At 44.3% G+C, this 19437-nt stretch overlaps 1 protein-coding gene across 3 annotated transcripts in view; it reads right to left on the reverse strand.

Annotated features, from left to right (window-relative positions):
* Positions 1–19437, reverse strand: part of Me2 (malic enzyme 2, NAD(+)-dependent, mitochondrial) — a 50485-nt gene that overhangs the window by 12097 nt on the left and 18951 nt on the right. For all 3 annotated transcript variants that reach the window (NR_157387.1, NM_145494.3, XM_006525496.4), the window contains 9 exons: positions 19264–19339; positions 17731–17892; positions 17396–17499; positions 14751–14860; positions 14559–14656; positions 14034–14147; positions 11304–11418; positions 8645–8787; positions 3992–4094 (listed from right to left, as the gene is read on the reverse strand). Coding sequence is in view for 2 of the 3 variants with exons in the window: in NM_145494.3 (NP_663469.1) it covers positions 3992–4094; positions 8645–8787; positions 11304–11418; positions 14034–14147; positions 14559–14656; positions 14751–14860; positions 17396–17499; positions 17731–17892; positions 19264–19339 (1025 nt within the window). In the remaining variant the exon portion in view is untranslated. The remainder of the gene's footprint in view (positions 1–3991; positions 4095–8644; positions 8788–11303; positions 11419–14033; positions 14148–14558; positions 14657–14750; positions 14861–17395; positions 17500–17730; positions 17893–19263; positions 19340–19437) is intronic.

Genomic DNA, 19437 nt, shown 5'->3' on the forward strand with positions numbered 1-19437 from the left:
TAAACACTGCTTTATCTGTTATGATACCAACTTTTTTAAGCTTTTGCACGACGTGTGTTAGATGAACACTCTGGAGAGCAGCCAGGGTTCTCGCCTGCTGAGCGGTCTCTCCAGTCCCCCACCCCACCCCCCTTCCCCGGGGTCTCTTTCCTCTTACAGCTTCTCCTCTCCTTCTCTGTTAGTGGGCTGTGTCGTGAGTGAAGACACTTAAGCCTGGTGTTTTGACTGACAGCTGTCTTGCCTGGCGTACAGTTCCTTTTTTTTCTTTTGTTTTTCAATTGTTTCACTTTCTCCCCAAATATTCCCTGACTGGAAATGAGTTGTTGTGGTGGTATTCTAGTATTATCCTCAAGTTTACATTGTGTATCCTCATCAAAAAAAAAATTTTTTTTTTCCATTAGCTTAAAATGTACCTTCCTGCTAGTGTGGATCCCTCATAACACGTTGGGTCTGTTTAACTGAAGGAGCAATGCTGTGCATCTGTGTCCCAGTGTGACTGTTTGGAGTCTATAAACCCTTGCTCTGTCTTCCCTGCATGTTTACAAGACATGTTTGCCCACCCTTCCTTTACACCCGAGCTTCTGGGACTGTTTCCCACTGGCCTGAGGAACAACACTCCCTGTCCTTTCATTTCACTCAAGTATGCAGGCAGAGAGCTCTCTGAATTCCTAAAATGTCTCCATTTTGCTCTAGCTCTTGTGGACTGAACTCGAGGCTGCCAAGTATTTCCTACAAGCAATAGGAACACATCACTCCTCTTCCTCTTGGCCCTCAGCGGTGCTGAGAAACCAAATGCTGCTCCTATATGTGGACCAGCCGCTGCCATGACTTCTCCTCGGGACTTTCTGAAGCCTCAAAGTGAGGGTCTGAGGTCTGGCCTTCTGGTCTACCCCACAGGTTTTCCTTTTCCTGAGGTATGCTGGAAGGCACTCTTAGCCACACAGCCTATGATGCTGCCTCTCCTTCCTTGCCATACTCACCGTCTTCCAGGACTTTACTAGCAATTACAGGTCTCTTGCTTGCTCTCCTGTATTTTCCCCTTGGACTCCGCTTCATTTCCAGTTTCTTCTGTGCTGCCCTCCAGTTACTTGCTGTGGTCTCATCTCCACTCACCCATTAGATCATTATTGCTACTCAACTGCAGAAGTCAGTGATTCTGGCTAATGTTCTCAAACTTGGCTTTCACTGTTGTAAAATAACAATCATGCCTGTGTTACAGCACTGGCTGCCCATTAGACCTGAACCTGCCCTCTTGTCTGCTGGACTTGGGTAGTCCGGTCTTTGCACAGGTCTCCCTTTTCCCTCTAGACAAGAGTGGCATTTGTACGTTTCTCTAGAAAAACAACTTGAGGACCGGTGCTGCGTTTCCAGAGAAAACTTCTACTTGGTTCCGCCAGGCACCGGCATCCAGAGCAAAGGCTGGACATTTCTAAACCAGCCACAGCTACAGCCACAGTCTGCTCCCAGATGCAGTCCTGTAGGGTTTCGGCCCAAGATGGGTAGCCACTCGTAAGGGGAGGGGTCATAACTGGACAAATGTCAATACTATCTTTCCTCTAGGGCAAATATAACTTGTCCCTTGGTTGTTTATTTCCTGATCAGTGTGTGTTTCTCGTGCTAAGGGGATTACAAACTCTAGCCTCCTCAGCATGCTCTCTGCTCTTTAATCTTGACCCAGGATCTCACATCTTATCAGTCCATACATTACTGGCTTCTGATCTCCAAAGGCTGGTTAGTCATATCGTTGTCTGTCTGTCTGTCTGTCTGTCTGTCTGTCTGTCTGTCTGTCTTTCTTTCTTTCTTTCTTTCTTTCTTTGTTTTTGTTTTTGTTTTTTTGTTTCAAGACAAGGTTTCTCTGTGTAGCCCTGGCTGTCCTGGAACTCACTCTGTAGACCAGGCTGGCCTCAAACTCAGAAATCTGCCTGCCTCTGTCTCCCGAGTGCTGGGATTAAAGGCGTGCGCCACCATGCCCGGCCTCTGTCTTTCTTTTAAAGACTCATTTATTTTTATTTTATGTGCATGAGTGTTTTTCTGGAGAGGATGTCTTGCTATGCAATCCTGGCTGACCTACATTTCCTATGTGGCCTAAACAGGCCTCAAACTCATGATAATTCTCCTGCCTCAGCCTCCAAGTGTAGGGTCATGGGCCTGTATGGCCACACATGGTTTCACACATTCTTTAGAATTTTTTAAAAACCTTATTCAAAGATATATTCTAGAAACAGAGGATAGAAGGTGGGCACTCGTGCAGGTGAGCTCTGAGACACTTTACTACAGAGATCAAGAAGTGAGGATGGGGGCCAGAGAGATGGTTCAGGGGGTAAGAGCACTGACTGTTCTTCCCAAGGTCCTGAGTTCAAATCTCAGCAACCACATGGTGGCTCACAACCACCTGTAATGGGATCTATGCCCTCTTCTGGTACGTCTGAAGACAGATACAGTGTACTTATTTATAATAATAAATAATCTTTGGGCTGGAGCGAGCGGAGTTGACTGGAGTGAGTGGGGTTGACTGGAGCAAGCAGAGGTCCTAAATTCAATTTCCCACAACCACATGAAGGCTCGCAACCATCTGTACAGCTGCAGTGTACTCATATACATAAAATATATAAATAAATCTTTAGGTGAGGACAGGAAACTGTAAGGGAGGACCATATTGATTCTTGTGGACAAACGCAATGACAGTGAATTCTATTCTTACCAAGTGACAATCTAGTTGGTGAATGCTAATTACGTAATCTTTTCTACTAAAAGTCTTCTTTTCTACTTATAGTTTTGAATACTCAATCAAACTAGACAGAACATGGAAACTGATGGATCACCACACTTGCTGAAGAACTCCACAGAGCAGAAATAGCAAGTGAGCTTTACCAAGAGTGGAATAAATTCAAAGCTCAACATTAGCATAGTTTCCCCTCTTCACCTGGCAAGCTGATGAGAATGTAATCGGTGGTACTGGTGAGACAACTCAGTGGTTCAGGCAGCTTGTTGTACAACCATGAGGACCCGAGTCTGGATCCCAGAACCCACATAAAAAGCCAGGCATGGTCTCGTGTGCACTTGTAAACACAGCACTGGTTTATAGGCATGGAGACAGAATTGCGGGGGTTTGCTGGCTGCCATACTTGCTGAAAGAACATGAGCTCCAGGTTCAGAAAGAGACCACACCTCAAGAATAAGGCAGAGAGCAGTAAAGGATACAGATGTCCTCCTCTGCATCTGTGTGCACACATTCATACACATATGTGCGCACACACCAACAGGAAAACGTAAACTTCTAACAAAACCCTTTGTTGTATCAGGTAAAGCTCAATGTCTCAGGAGAACAAGGCAGACAGGCCTGCAGGGCAGGAGAGGATCAGAGGAAGGTGTGTAGTACTGCTGATGGATCACACTGGGAAAGCCACACCTACAGGCAATTTAGAAGGTCCATGATAAAGGGATAAGCCTACTGACTGTATCCACAAGAAAAAGGGCAAATACCTGACAGCAGTTATATTCCAGAGTGTGGTGCAAAGGTATAACAGAGCTGAAAACCATAGCCTTCTGTCCTTCTGAACATTTATAGAACATGCACTGTATTATCTCTATAATAAAACCTAACAGTATGATGACATTTTCAAAGAAAACAGAGCAGGTTAGAATTCCTGAATTCCTTGTTTCCCTTGACATATCACACTTCAGTAAATACTATCCATTATGTGGACTTTAAACTCCTAAAGAATTCCATGGACATGTTCTTTTATTACTTTATGTTATCTGGATATTTTGCCTGGGTCTATGCTTTGCAGCACTTTTATGCATGGCTGACAAAAGTCAATCAAAAGTCAAGCCGAGCCATCAGCTTCCCTGGGACTGGAGCCGCCATGAGGGTGTGCTGGGAATCGAACCAGGTTCTCTGGAAAAGCCCCTGGTGCTCTGAGTCAGTCCTCTGAAATATTTTTTATGCAATTAATGATGGATCTATAACATCTGTAATGAAGGCATTTACCTGGGAAAATATATGCATTGTTTCCTTGGCCTGGGGTGAAGACTCGTCCATCCTGGAGTTTCACTGGCTCAAATGGGCTGCCACTGGCAAACAGACACCTGCCCTGTTAGTGACATAAAATAATCTAATTTTTTCCGGCACTTATTCAGGAAAATTCATAAAACATTAGACAACTACATTACCTGGAAACAAGAAATCACTTACTACAAAACAATCCTGTAAATTCTTTTACTGAAATGAGGCTCTCTTTAAACCCTAGCACTTCTACTCCGTTTATAAAAGCACAACTGGTAATAAATAGCATCTCAAATAAGAAAGAGTCATCAGCAGTGTGAACCTCATAAGTGAAGTGAAAAATAGTAAAATGAATTTGCTCCCATCTATGGAACATCTGCTCGGCTAGCTCTGTGTTGGGTGCTTTCTTTGTGGTGTTCAGGTCGTTTACCTTTCCTGAAAACCTGTTTTGACTGGTACTACCTTCTGCTCACTGTAACAAAACAAAACAAAAAAGGTGTGGGAACAACTATGCTGACGGCTCAGGTAAGCATCCTGAGCACACAACTCCATATGCTGAGTCATTCCCACGCCCACACGGTCAGATCTCATGACGTAGCAATCCCGTTCTGCACGCCAGCTCTAACTGGCTACTGAAATATAAAGACATTCTTCAGTCACCTGCAACCCTGGTAGTTCAGGAGGCAGAGGCAAAAAGATAGCAGGGTTCAAGGGCAACCTGAACAACACTGAAAGTGTTTTTCTCACTGAGCAGCAGAGGGTGTTAGAGCAAGTCTTTTCTCCCCTCAACGGAGGGGCACTACAAACTTAAAAGGCAAATTCAAAATTTAACACCAGTGTTTTGCGTGGCAGGGAGAAGGTATCTATAAGCTATGATTCAATGGCTCCACGCTTTTTATTCTGGTAAGGCTTCAAAGTTACAGAGCTGTGGAGAGATGCAGGTCTGAAGAGTTTTCACACTTGGTGCTTGGTTACACATTAAGATAAAGCGGAGGACCCCTGGCAGGTTTTTCTTTCCTTCCACATGGAACTGCAGGCTGAACTCAGAACACTAATCTCGGGGGTCAGGGCCTTTACCTGCTGAGCCATTCCTGCAGCCTAAAGTCTGCACTCCAAACTGACCGATTACAGTTTATCCAACGATTCTCCTTGGAGAATTTTATTCCTTCAAAGATGTCTATTTAGTTCAATAATATTACTCAGCACACTCATATTCAGAAATAAATTTCTCAAAGACCTGAGCAGTATTACTTTACTACTTTATAAAACATTATACACACACACACACACATATGTCTACCCACATGCAAATAAGTTATACATAATTTTACTTGAAAATGTCAGAGCTAATGATATATTGGATCTGAGCCTTATATTCACTGTGCAAGAGAAAGGCTTAACTTGGAGAACAGCAGTCATCACCATTTTACCCATATAAAACTAGGTAAACTATACCCAATAACCTGGTAGATAGGATAAGCAATGACGCTAATGATGATAATAATAATGGTAAAGCTTAAGCACAAATTTTAGGAAACAATGAAAGCTTTATGTGTGTGTTTGGCTGCATGCGTGTCTGCGCACCCTGTGTGTGTTTGGCTGCATGCGTGTCTGCGCACCCTGTGTGTGTTTGGCTGCACGCGTGTCTGCGCACCCTGTGTGTGTTTGGCTGCACGCGTGTCTGCGCACCCTGTGCTGCCCGGTGCCTGGGAAGGGTGGAAAGGAAGCGATGAGCTGGAAAAACTCTTTATGTTGATTTGTGACTGACTTAAAAAGAAAGGGTTTCAATCGGTATGAAAGGTTTATATCATTATCTCTAATATATTCACAGAATTGACTTTTTCCTAACAGTAGCGACAGGAAAGCAGGAGATAAGCACTCCGTAACAAAGAGAAAAAGAAGTGCTACGGAAGTCTGCAACATGGACCAAGTCCAAAACCTTCCCGAGGAGAAGCAGGGTGTCAGTCACCACGGCAATGGTATTAAGGACTGGGGGACAGGAAGACGAAGGCTCCTGAGACCCACACGTGACGCCAGCAGCAAAGGTGTGGCTGAGGTCCCCAGCAGCAGAGCTTTGACACTGAAGTGCAGGGAGCAGGAACCATAAAAGCTGCTAAGAGATTCTTCAGGGCAGATTTATACCCAAAGAGCTGCCCAGCTGGAAGGGGTGAGGACAGGATAGAACTCTAGACCTTACCTGATGAGCCAAGTGAGTTATGACGATCAAAGCCAGCCTAACAGCCATTGGAGAAGTAAAGGCCCCAAGTAAGATAGGCTCACCCCAAGCCTCCCGCAACTTACAACCTGCCATCCACATCACCCAGCACTCAGATATACAAAGCCAGCAAACACTATGCTTAGAAGAGAATTAAAAACTAATTACTAAGTTGGGAGAGAGGGAAGTAATAAAAATGGATTTACAGAAAGTGAGACTTTGTTACAATCAGAAACTTTAACTAGAATTCACATACTCAAGAAAGTAAATAAAACGACAAAAAATGTCAACAGTCAGATATGGTGGCTAGCGCAGGCCTGTAATCCCAGCATCTGAGAAGTTGAAGCAGGAGATACTACGGTTCAAGCCCAGGCTACATACACAGCAGGACTTTGTTTCAAAACAAACAACAAATCCACAAAGGGAAAAAGATCTTCAGAAGAAAGCTGAAGGCAAGGGTAGGGAGTAAACTAAGTACTAAACATTACAACTGCAGGGGCAGTGAGAGGGCTCGGTGGCCACTGTGTCTGCTGCCAAGCCTAAATTTGATAAAGAAAAGTGGCTCCCCAGGTTGTCCTCCGACCAACACATACACGATATGTTGTGTGGCGTGTGTGTGCCCACCTCATACACACAGAATAAATAAGCATGTTTTTAAGTTTAAATATGGCACAGTACTATTTATAATTATACATTTTAAGCACTTGTTTACTGGACGGGGATGTACGAGCTCCTATCAGGGCACACAGGTAGTGCTAAGAAGACAACTTGTGGGAGTCGGGTCTCTCCTCCCACCACATGGATTCTGGAAGCTGAACAAGGTTGCCAAGGCCAGTGCAGAACCCTTTACCTGCTGAGCCGTCTTACTAGCACCTGTATGCTATTTGAGACTCAACTTCTGAGAGATATGCCTACAATCAATATCCAAGATCTTTAAAATCATCCGAGGAGATATGAAAGAAAACAAGATTACCGGTGACTTATTAGTGGAGAGAATATTAAAGACTTACTACATTCCTTATTCTTGAGAGTATAACCCAACAACTGTAGTCACATATTCAAGAAGTTACATGAGAATTTGATATATCATGGTAAACAGAACTGTAAAATTCACTTCCTAGGGCCTAGGAATATAGCTTAGTGGTAGCTTGCTTGCCTAAATGTGTATATCTGCAAGGCTGTAGTAGGTTCATTACACAGAACAAAAACCCAAAAGCTCCCAGTTCCCGAAATCACTCTGATGACCTACAAGGAGGCAAGAAGTGATTCCACGGTCCACAGTGGAGGCTAAAACGCCATCCGGCAGAGCACGGGGAAGCCCACTACATGACAGCGCAGAAGCTGGGGTCTGTAGCTGAAACGCTCTACAACAGCGTCAAAGGCCCCAAAGCACTGGCCTGCTACCAGGCTGGGGGAAAAGTAAAAAATCCATTCCAGACAGCCATTGGTTTAAAAACAAGATAAAGGCAGCCCTAGAAAGGCAAAAGCTGATGGCCAAGGGATCCAAGGCAAGTAAAAGGATGGTTTATAGAATAAGGGCAAGAAAGCAGAGTTTCTGATTATCTTGAAGTTTTATGACTGAAAAGTACATAAGAACTAAAACTAAGAACCCAAGGACAGAACGACAGAGTAGGAAAGTGACCACCAAGTGGAAGGACCGAGGCAGTCAGACCGAGGCAGAGCTAAGTGGGCAGCACACACAAAAACACAAACACTCAACACTGGCAATCGAGTCTCACAACAGCGAACGTGGCCAAAGCAGAGACACCAGGCCTGTGTCAAACCAAAGCTAACCGCAGCAGTCAGTTATCAACTACAGACTCAGGAGTACTCTAGCCTCCAGGGAGGACCAATAAGTCATATGTAGGTTCAAACCCAGAGGAATGGTGTCAAGACACAATCCAGAAAACAACCAACTACTTTTAAAGTACTACAGCAACTCCCAGTTCTTAATTCCAAGTGGGGTGAAAATGCCCTTCAAGATGCAGGTAAAATATGGCACCATGGGAATTCTTCAGATCCATACTTAAGGCCTTCTGGGAGGAGGAAAACCATCCCAGACAGAAGCAGCCAGGCAGGAGGGATGGCCACAGAAAGACAGAAGCAAGCAAGCTAACAAAACAAAATGTAAATGTAGGCACATCTAAATGGATAGTTTCTATATACAAAGAATTAAGAAAAAAAAAAAAAGAAACATATTTGGTTTCAAAATACACAGAAAAGCACTAGGGGCTTAGCCCAGAGCTGAGTGAGCCAGTGAGCAGTAGCCGGCATTCAGTAACTCTCTCAGAACTGACACACTTACGGCAGACTTGGTGACTCACTGCCATCTCCACTCAAACACTAACGAACTGAGTGTGCAAGAAGTGCAACCAACAAGCCAACGAGACAGAACCAACTTGCAGGATTCTCACTGATAATACCTCTGTGAGCGTGTACGCGTCCTCGGCTGTGCACTCGGCCTGTGCTGTAGGATTACTTAGAGCAAATATTATAGGTCTCTCGTTGATAGAGGCCATGGCTTTGATTACACCGTGAGTAAAAAGCGGGCCGGCACCTGCCACTCCTGCAATAAAGAAAGGAAAAAAAAAAAACCAAACAACTTCAGCACAGATATAACAAACCGGTTCTCACGAACAGTGTTTCTACAAAACATTTACCACGAGGAAACCACGGGTATCGGTACAAAGACGGACTTTGTATTGCTGAGAGAAGAGTATGAGAGCACAGCTTCAGATATGAACAGGCAAACAATGAAATGTTGGAAATTCTCACTTACACATTTATTGTCTAGCACACACAGTAAATTCTAGGGCAAACTGTCCAGCGTGGGAGAATCTACATCATGCTAACCAGTGACGAGGTTCACAGTGCTGTGTGAGCGTCTACTCATCTGAGTGACCCCAAAGAACCCTCAGAGAGAGACCAGAGAGCAGCTGCCAGGGATAGGGGGAGTGCTACGTTATTCAACGTAGAGTTGCCGGTAATGGAAATCCTATATATATATATATATAGTTAACAGCCTGACTGCAGCTGGAAATTCTTAAGTGATATTCTTCTTCTTCTTTTTTTTTTTTTTTGGTTTTTCAAGACAGGGTTTCTCTGTATAGCCCTGGCTGTCCTAGAACTCACTTTTGTAGACCAGGCTGGCCTCAAACTCAGAAATAGGTATTCTTAAGTGGTCAGAAGACTGTCCTGACTAAAGCAATCACTTTTTCGACGCAGTTGATTTACCTTTACTAAGCCCTCACCATGTCCCAGACACTAAATTAGACCACTAGGTCTAAGAATAAACATAGGAGCTGGGTGTGGTGGTGCACACCTTTAACTGCAACACTCAGGAGGCAAAGGTAGGCAAATCTCTATGAGTTTAAGGCCAGCGTGGTCTACATAGTGAAACCTCGTAAAAACAAACAAACAAACAAACAAACAAAACAAAAGCTGGATGTAGGATGTAGGGACTGGGGATTTAGCTAAGAAGCAGATCACTTGCCAAGCAAACACAAAACCCTAGGCTTGGTCTCTAGCACTAAGAAAGCAAAAAAGAATGTAATACAGCCAGATTATAGTCGACAAAAGAATAAAGCAGAATTTTTTCTTCAGCAAGTTGTTAAAGACAAATTGTACAAGGTTGTGAAAGATCTGTGTGAAGGGAGAACACTCAGGCCTCGGTGGGATCTGGAGGTAACTAAATGTGGCCTTTGCTGAGAACAGTCCCTCACCTTCTTTCTGTTTCCTTGCTCCCCTGGAGATAGACACACGAGTGACTACATTCTCACATTTCCATACCGACTTTTAAGAGAAGTGATGTAGAAAACCCTGTAAGATCTTCTTGGTGTGCGTGCGTGCATGCTCGAGTGTGTGTGTGTGTGTGTGTGTGTGTGTGTGTGCGCGCGCGCCTGTGTGAGAGAAAACAGACATTTTTCTGAGCATAGGAACTCATTGTGAAGATTTTATAGTTAAACATTAACAGAGTTCCCACATGAAAACTACTAGAAGCTACAGAGAATCAAACAGCCCGCGTCTGTGCTAAGAACTCATCGCTGTGTCAGCACAGCAACAAGTGTCGACATCAGGAAACACATGGAAAGTTTCCACTTTGAAATTCTCACTCTGCACTGCATTTTCCTGGTATAGTCTGTCAAATGACCTTGGTCTTTTAAAGCTGAGTTTAACAGTCACAACAACTCTAGAAGCAAAACACCATAAAGAGCCAGGTTTGTAGCCCCAGCAACTTGGGAGACTCAGGTGGGACACACACTGGAGCCCAGATGTTCAAAGCCAGTTTACAGGAGAGCAAAGCTGCTTCCGTGTAGTTACATTCACTACTCAGTGTCTGTATGTGTGAGTCTGGGGCACCCGGGCACCCTGCCACAGAGTACATGTGGTGAGGACAACATGTGGCAAATGCTCTGCTCCTGCCAAGTGGACCCTAGGGACTCAACTCACATCATCAGACTTTCAGCAGCAAGCACCGCTACCTGCTGAGCCGTCTCGCCGGCCCCTTTCCAGAATTTTAGGTGTTTCACTGTGTAGCCCAAACTGGCCCTGAACTCATAATCTTGCCTTAGTCTCTGCTGTGTTGAGATTATAAGTGTGCACCACATGCCTCGCATGGAATCCTGTCCCTTAAAACCTTTGTGCAGAGAAGTCCAATATTTGGAGCCAGCCCTCTCTATCTGTGAGACTCAATACATGGACATTTTCAACATAGGGCAAGAGTGCAGAGGGAAACAAAGCTGTGCACAGAGTGAGCACGTGCGCCTTTCTGCATCATCCCCAACAATACAGCAGAAGAACCACTCACACAGCACCCACTCAGCAAGCCACTAGAGGTGCACTCAGGTGCACTGCAAGACGTGCACGGGTTATGCACAGCCCTACCCCTCTGAGCACAGGGGACTTAGGCGCACCAGGCTTCGGTGAGTCCGGTGGGCTGTCCCACCAGTCCCTAACACACCGAGAGACCACCTGCATACGCTGAAGGCGAGGTAAAAATGCAGCAACTTACTTTAGTAATCCTACATGCGAGTTACGGCTGACAGTTAAAGGACAGGATTACGTACGAACATCTTCACTTACCAATTATAACTGAAGGCTTAAGTTTATTTACTGCATCTTCAAAAGTCGCAGGTATGCTCTCTGGGGCCGCATGGGCATATGGTTCCTGGTTGCTATCTATGCTAGCAGTCCGCCCCTGTGGGTTTTGATAAAGTACAGTGTCAGTAAGGGCATATTAAAGATAAACTGAACATATGAACTGTCTGTTAGAAAGATTTTGTCCTTGAACCACTAATGTCTTTGGTTTACTTTTCTCTTCCACCTCTATCTGCTAACTCTAACTTTACAGACTTCAAACACAGCTCATCAAATCAATTCTGTCCAGAAACATTGCAGTGCCTCTCAAAAACTCATCCTCCTAAAATCCGTATTTACAGTTAATAATCTTTAGTATTTTAAGAATGTAATATAGCAGTATACAAGTATTATAAATTTGCCCACCATATGTGAAGACCACAGCCTAACAAACTTATGAACAGCCACATCAAACCGTTTTGTTTTGTTTTGTCTTTTGGTACTAGAAAAAGAACCCCAGGGCTTGAACATACTAGTCAAACGCTTTACTGTTGTTAAGGCCGACTCCCCAACTGCCTTCTCCCTAGGGTACCTAGCCTCAGCTGGTCTAAAGCTCACTACGGAGTTAAAGCCCTGCCCCACCTCCCCATCTCTAATTAAAGGAGGCTAAGACTAATCAGAATACTGGCTTCTTACACTGTCTTGGCATCATCCCAGCTCTGGAGAGTGGGGATCTAGGGGGACACTCAGCGTCTGCAAAAGGATGACAGGTTTAGGATCACTAGAAGAGATCTGAAATCCCAAGGCCCACAGCCAAGCTACCTATACATTCTAAAGAACAGAGCAAAGACAGGCTTTGAGGTTGGAGGTAAACAGGAATTCTTGGCTGTGGGGGAAGCTGTTGTATCCACCACCAAGGTGGCAGTCATTTTATACCCATACCCTTGATGACAACCAGGTGAAGGTCTGAGCTGTCTGTCAGCAGAGACATACTCCCCTCTAGGTAAGAACGTGACGTTCACAATCCTTCACTATGTGTAGAAACATATGCTAGCAAACACTTGAGGCACAGTGCCGTGGGGACAGCTTCACGAGTCAGAGTCTGGACTCTATAACTCAGGCAACACGCTTAGGTTTGTATTCTGCCTCTGTCTCTTTGAAACTAATGACTTTGAAAAGGCAAAAATCTCTGTTCATTAAAAAAAAAAAAAAAAAAAAGCCTCCGCAGCAAGCGCTCTTAACTGCTGAGCCACCCCTCCAGCCCTCAATGATCATTTTTTTTTCTTTTTTTTTTCCATTTTTTATTAGGTATTTAGCTCATTTACATTTCCAATGCTATACCAAAAGTCCTCCATACCCACCCACCCCCACCTCAATGATCATTTTAAACTTGTTTCTGTGGTTATAAAATTTCGTAAGAAAAAAAAATGAGCTAAAAAAATTTCATAAGGAAAACAAAAACAAGATAAAAACCCAATATCCACTCCCACCCACCCCTCAGACCCTAGCCTCCCTGCCTAAGGATGTGTTTTGACAGGACTAATAACATCTAATGTTATCCCAGTATCTGATTATTGACATGAACAGAAAATAGCCAGGATGAGAGGCGTATCCATGCTCCATATATATAAATGTATGTGGATAGCATGCAGTATGCATGTGAATGGGAAGGAGATGTCCTGTCATTAGATTATGGTGTAGACATGGGAAACTAGAATAGCAGTCATACTGGATAAATGGAACACACATGTAACATATGCCCTATGAAAATCGTTAGCTAATTAGTAGGAGTAACAACGCAAAGGAATGCAGGCAGGCTCAGGAGGGAAGACCCTCCTACACATGGACTAACACCAGGGATTAGGACTTAAACATTACAGTCTTTAGGAGTTTCTGCTCAAACATTAAATAGATGTATTGCTAATAGCTTCTGCAGGATGTTGAATTCCAATTCAAAACTTAGTTTGAGGGTGCAGCCCAATGGTAGGATGTTTATGTTTGACTAGCATGCATATAAAACCTTGGGATGAATCCTTAGTACCACACAACATTTCAGTTTAAAAGAGTTAGATACAATCAGACATCATAATTATTCCATCTCCTAAGAGCCTGAGCACAATGCTAGAGAGTGTGTCTTGTAGCAAGCAGATTATGATTTAAGTATGAACTAAAAAAAAAAAAGACAGTGTATCTGCAATTGCCAGTTTCAACAACAACCTTAGATCACTTGATAAAAGTCTAAATGAGGAGCTATTTAGACCAGGCTGGCCTTTGGGCATGCATGCCTAGGGGGAGTTAGACACATGTGTGAAGGTTGTGTGTGTGTGAGGTGGTGTCTGGATTGCCTTAATTAGGCTTAGATGGACAGCCTGCCCTGACTGCCGAGAGCAAGCACTCATACCTTTACTCTCTCCGCTCTTGCCTGTGCAGTGAGTATCAGTTTCTTGACTTCCCCATAGCAATGGATTATAATCACAACTATAAGCCAAGGGAGCCCCGTCTCCTCTCCCCTGCATTACTTTTGGTTAGGGTCATTTTATCACAGCCACAAAACTGAGAGCAGGCCAGCCAGCCAGCCAGCCAGGCGGGGTGACTGTGCTGGGGACGCAGTGGACGCCGGCTCCTGTACACTGCCAGGTCAGTGAGGGGTAGGATGGCAAGAGAGGGTGCTGTCAATGCCCAACTCCAACACCACAGCCAGAGGCTCGGCTGCTTCTCCAGGTTCTGCACCCTTACCTTAACCAGCAAGCCACTCTTGTCAAACATCCAGATCTTTCTCTGCGCCTCCTCTTCTGAGAGACCACTTTCCACCATTGATAGAACTATGAGATTGGCAATTCCAAGTGCAGCCTGCCCAGTAAACACATTTAAAAATCAAGACTAGGTTATGAGGGAACGCCCATATGCTTTGTTCTCCCTGTAGAAATTATACGTAAGTAGATTCTTTGTCAGTCTCTCTGAACACAAATTACTTATTTTATAAGAGGTCAAGATTCTCGTACCATTTCAGTGAATTCTAAATTCCTTGTTATCTTCAATAAGCACCAATGTGTTGTCTTACTTTCATTTCAGACGCTTCCTTTCTATAGCCCTGGCTGTCCTGGAACTCACTATGTAGTCCAGGCTGGCCTAAAACTCACTTCTGCCTCTGCCCCCTGAGTGCAATAGGATGAAAGGCATGACCACCACCCCTGGCCAGTCGGACTTTACAAAAGAAAACAGAGCATTGCCTTTAAATTGTAAAAAGGTTTAAAAACTTACTTCTCCTGCTCCAAGAAATAAGATTTTGTGTTCTGAGACTGGTTTATTAATAACTCTTTGGGCCGCAAGAAGACCAGACAGAGCAACTGCAGCTGTCCCTGTAGGAAAACCCGACATTTTAAAAACGAAACAAACAAAACACACATTATAAACGCTTAGAAGGTGGGGGGAAGTCTTTTATTTTAGCTTTACCTTGAATGTCATCATTGAAGGTACAGTATTTTTGTTGATATTTTCTTAAGAACCTGAATGCATTATGATTTCCAAAGTCTTCAAACTGAATGAGTGTGTTCCGGCCGTATCTAGAAACACCAAAGTCTTAATAACTTTGTTGAAAGCATCACTACTACACAGATTTCCCATTTACTGTTTCTATGACTAGAGTCTGAGAGTTAGTTATTATACTAGCTCAAGGCCATGAGCTTCAGAGCTTGTGAAAATCTAGAGCCAGACTGCAGACACCTGTTATTTCAAGGACACGCAGCACAAATGAGTCTGTGGCCACGGCCTGTATAAACTACTTCCAGAGGCCCAGGAGAGTGGCCAGTACTTAGCCCCCAAAGGGACTCTTTCTACAGATTAGAGGGTGAAGCTCTGAAATGGATGTGTCTGCTTATATAACAGGAAGATGTATTAAGTAAAAAAACATCTGCCAGCTGAGGGCTTTCTTGGTGAACAGTGGAAAGAAGGGAAGGAAGGCCACGGCAGGTATGGAGGCACACGTGCACTGACGCAGAGGGGCCAAGGCAGGAGGACCACAGGTTTGAGGCCAGTCTAAAAAACACAGGGGAGACTGACTCAGACAAATAAACCAAAGAAAAGAAAAGGCAGAGAAGAATAGAAAGGCAGTTTCACTGAGTCTGCACCTGGGAAATGAAGACGCAGCAGAGAGGGGAGTTAACCAAGACCTTGCACGTTCAGTAGCCAGTGTATTCACACTGAAGGACAAGGAGAAGCTAAGTCAAGGAGGGGACAAGGAACTTGTATGTCTCATGTTGACTTCCTGAAGGCTGTCGAGGGAAGAATTCACCAAGGTAGCCTGCTGGTGGGTGTCACGTGCATGTGAGGAGATGACAGAAGCAATGACACAGGAAACATGAAGCACGTGCCATGAGAACAGACAGACTGCAGAGTGAGGAGCCAGTTCACTGCTAAGGCAGTGGCACAGCTAAGAAAACGCCACCTTGTCCGGGGAAGGCAAGTGAAGGAGGAAGGACCAGAGGACAGCGTGTAAGAAGACGAGCAGTTCAGCCTTGAATCTGCCATCGTCTTTACCTAGAGTAAGGAACTCATTTCTGAGTATTTTGTTGCCTGTAATTTTAAAAGCTGAGTTTGCAAGATGGCTTCCAGAATTTTATCCCCTCTGGTCAAAGTGCTTGCCCATTAAGCGTGAGGACTGAGTCCAAATACCAAGAATAAGAGCTGGGTCCAGTGAGCATATGTAACCCAGCCTCTTACAGGGACAGAATGCAGAGCAGTAGTCTCTGGAAGCTTGGGAGCCGGCTAGCAGCTTAAAGAGTATGTCAGATAAGAGTATATAGTAGAAAAAACACTAAGAAGATCCTGATTCACGGTAGAAGTAGGGATGGACACCAGAGGTTGTCTTTTGACCTCCACATGCTTGACTTGGCACATGGGTCATAAATAGAGATGCACATCCATGCACGACACACACACACACACACACACACACACACACACACACACACACCCCACAGACACACACACACATACACCACAGGCAGGCCATAAAGATGAAGAACCTGGGTTTTAATCTGTGGCTATAGAAAACCATTGCAAAAAACTACGTAAGACAATGCCTATTTTATATGATTAATCCTAGTGTTAGATGGAAATTAACTAGAGAGAAGCTGGAGAAGGGTTTATAGGAAGCCGGGAGAGTTGAAAGAAGACTGTGGTAACAGAAGACACGCACTTATGCGGCTGATACTGAGGAAGCCCTGATGGCACGGTTGGCTGGTAAAGAAGAGCCACAAACAGCACCAAGATTCAAGATCTGGCAATGGGTGAACGCTACTGCCACTGTTAGCACTTGGGAATACAGAGGGCAGGCAGTTTGGAAAGAATTCCATTTGAGATAGAAACAGGATGCGGTAACGGAATTTCTCAAGGCAGGATAGCCCAGCAGCTGCGAGTGCGGGGGGTGGGGGGGTGGGGGGCCCCACACGGGTGCTTTATGAGTCACATGTATGAAGACCACAAGTTATGAATAAGATCACATGCAAGAACTGACAGTCTAGCTCAGTCATTCAGGTGCTTGTCTGGTGTGTATGAGGTCCTGGATTCCACTCCCAGGATAGCATGCCATAAATATATGCATAAAGGATCCATTATGCATAATGCGTAAACATATGCATTAGAGGATCCATTCACTAGGGTCCAGGTAAAGTGCTTGCCAAGCAAGCCTGGCAACCTGCATTCAACCTACAGAAAGGTAGATGGAGACAACAGTCCCCACAAAGGTGTCCTCAGATCTCCCCATGCGCATAGTAACACAGATGGACACACCTCCAGGACATAAATAAGCAGGTAGGTAAAGAAATAAACAGGTCCAAGAAAACAGGCCCAAGTTCGATGTCAGAGCTGCAGGAGAGCTCTGGTGGGGTGGTGGGAATGAGGCTGGCCATGGAAGACTTATGGGAGGAACGCACGCACTGTGAGGGTTTAGGAGCCGTGAATACAGACTTCCTTCCAGAAATCAGGTAATCCCAGCCAGGGATGCACAACAGAAGCGCGCTATCACTGGGCACGAAAGGCCCCCAGCTTAACCCTTCCCTTACAGAGGCTCTTTCATACCCGTCGGCTTCATAGGATACCTGTCAGTAATCGCCTTCATAAACTCGTCCATCAGATCATCATAGAGCTGGGAACGATCTCGCTTCTGATACAAGCCCATATAAAACGGATCTTTTAATAGTGCCTATATAAAAAGCCAAATGCAAAAATAAAGTCTTTTGTTCCATTTATTTACATTAAACATATAATATAAAGTCTTTAAGAAACTTAATAGGCTTATTAACTCACTGTTATTTACATAAACATTAAAAGCCAAGCTTAAGAAAAAGACTAACATCAAAAATTATAAGCTCTTTCCCCCTTAACAAATCATCTGCAAACAGGGGTGGGTGGGGAAGGGGAGAGATGCACTCACCATGTTATCAGTGCCCACGTCGATGCACACGGGCAGGCACTTCTCGGGCTGTATCCCTGCACAGGCTGTATACAGGCACAGCTTCCCTACTGGAATCCCCATTCCATAGACACCCAGATCGCCAAGGCCCAGGATCCTCTCTCCATCAGTCACCACAACAGCCTTTATCACAAACAAAGTAAAACAAAACGTGAGTTCGAAACTGCCAAAAGTAGGAGAGTAATGAAGTGACTTTTTTAAAGGATGGGTTCTTTTGCTATATTTCTACTCTCATTTACAAAGGACAAGTCACTAGTCTAATTCCCAGTATAACCCAGGGAGCATACTCAAACTAGGCTACCGCCTACGATGAGGAATTAAGGAGAATTAGAGGGGTTTTCCAGCTGACTTTGGATTGGAAACACAATGAGGGGGCAGAAGGACCAATGCAAGTACTGTTTCCATAAATTAAACATGGGAGAAGTAAGTTAAAGTCTGAGGTTACCACAATAAAGTCTAGAAATAAAGAGTGTGCCCTACTAACCTAGGACAGTCAGAAAAACCTTAGCAACAGTAGGGAGAAAACAACATAGATTTGTAAAATATAAATATATAAATACCTACACATGAGGTCGAAAAATAATACTGTAAATTTAGTTATTTTACCAAATTTTTCTGAACTCATGATTTTGGAAGGATGGAGGAAAAGGAGGAAATTTAGCACAAGCTGGCCTATTTGAAAGATCACGTGATCTTTCTGCTTCCACTTTGGAAAAGTGTTGGCCCTGGCCCCTGGCTGAACTCGTGGTTCATCATGGTTTACTCTGGTCAAGAAGGCAGGCATAATAAAGGCAGTAAGATTGCTGTAGTGACAAGCACAAAGCTACCCAAAGATCTTTAAAAAGGTTATTCAATTTGCCTCATAAAATAGTTACATTGATCCTGGCTTGTATTTTTTGTATTTGCTACATTAAAACATTAAAAACTCTTTTTACAGTGTGGTATTTGCCAAGGATCTAAATCTACCTTAGTCAGAGAGAGAGAGAGAGAGAGAGAGACAGACAGACAGAGACAGAGAGAGAGAGAGAGAGAGAGAGAGAGAGCGAGCACATAACTACCACCCAGAACTTATGTCATCTCCTTCCCTTTTTGAGGCAGGGTCTCATGTGTCCCGGGATGGCCTTACACTCAAGCTTCTGACCCTCCTGCCCTTACCTGCCAAGGGATCAAGTGTATCGTAAGGATTAGATCTGCACCAGCAGACTTGGTGGAGCATCTAATTTTCTCTACCACGAAAGTCAAGCAGTGGGTGGGGGTGGGGGCTATGCCCAGGCTCGCCCTGTACACTGGTGTCAGTGTCTTTCTCGGGGCCAAGCACGGCCCTGGGGATCCACCTCAGAATGATGCTCGCAGCATCTCCTCAGACACAAAGCATACGTTTGCATGTTCATACTATAAGTAAGCAGAGAGACGGGGAAGCTGGTCCTTGGCAATGCAGAGTTGACTTACAAGGAGAAAGGAGACATTGTGCAAGGGAGGGTGTGCTCTTAGTACCTTAACATGATTTTCTGGCCAGTTATCCACAATTGATCTAACATGACCTCTGTCTGAGATTGAAATAAACAATCCCCTGCAACAGAACAAAAACACCTTTGCATTTCATGACAGTTTTTTTGTTTTTTTTTTTTTCCTACGTTTCTGTCCATAATTGGGATACTTAGATATTCT

Source organism: Mus musculus, chromosome 18 (assembly GCF_000001635.26).
Source record: "Mus musculus strain C57BL/6J chromosome 18, GRCm38.p6 C57BL/6J".
NCBI lineage: Eukaryota > Metazoa > Chordata > Mammalia > Rodentia > Muridae > Mus > Mus musculus.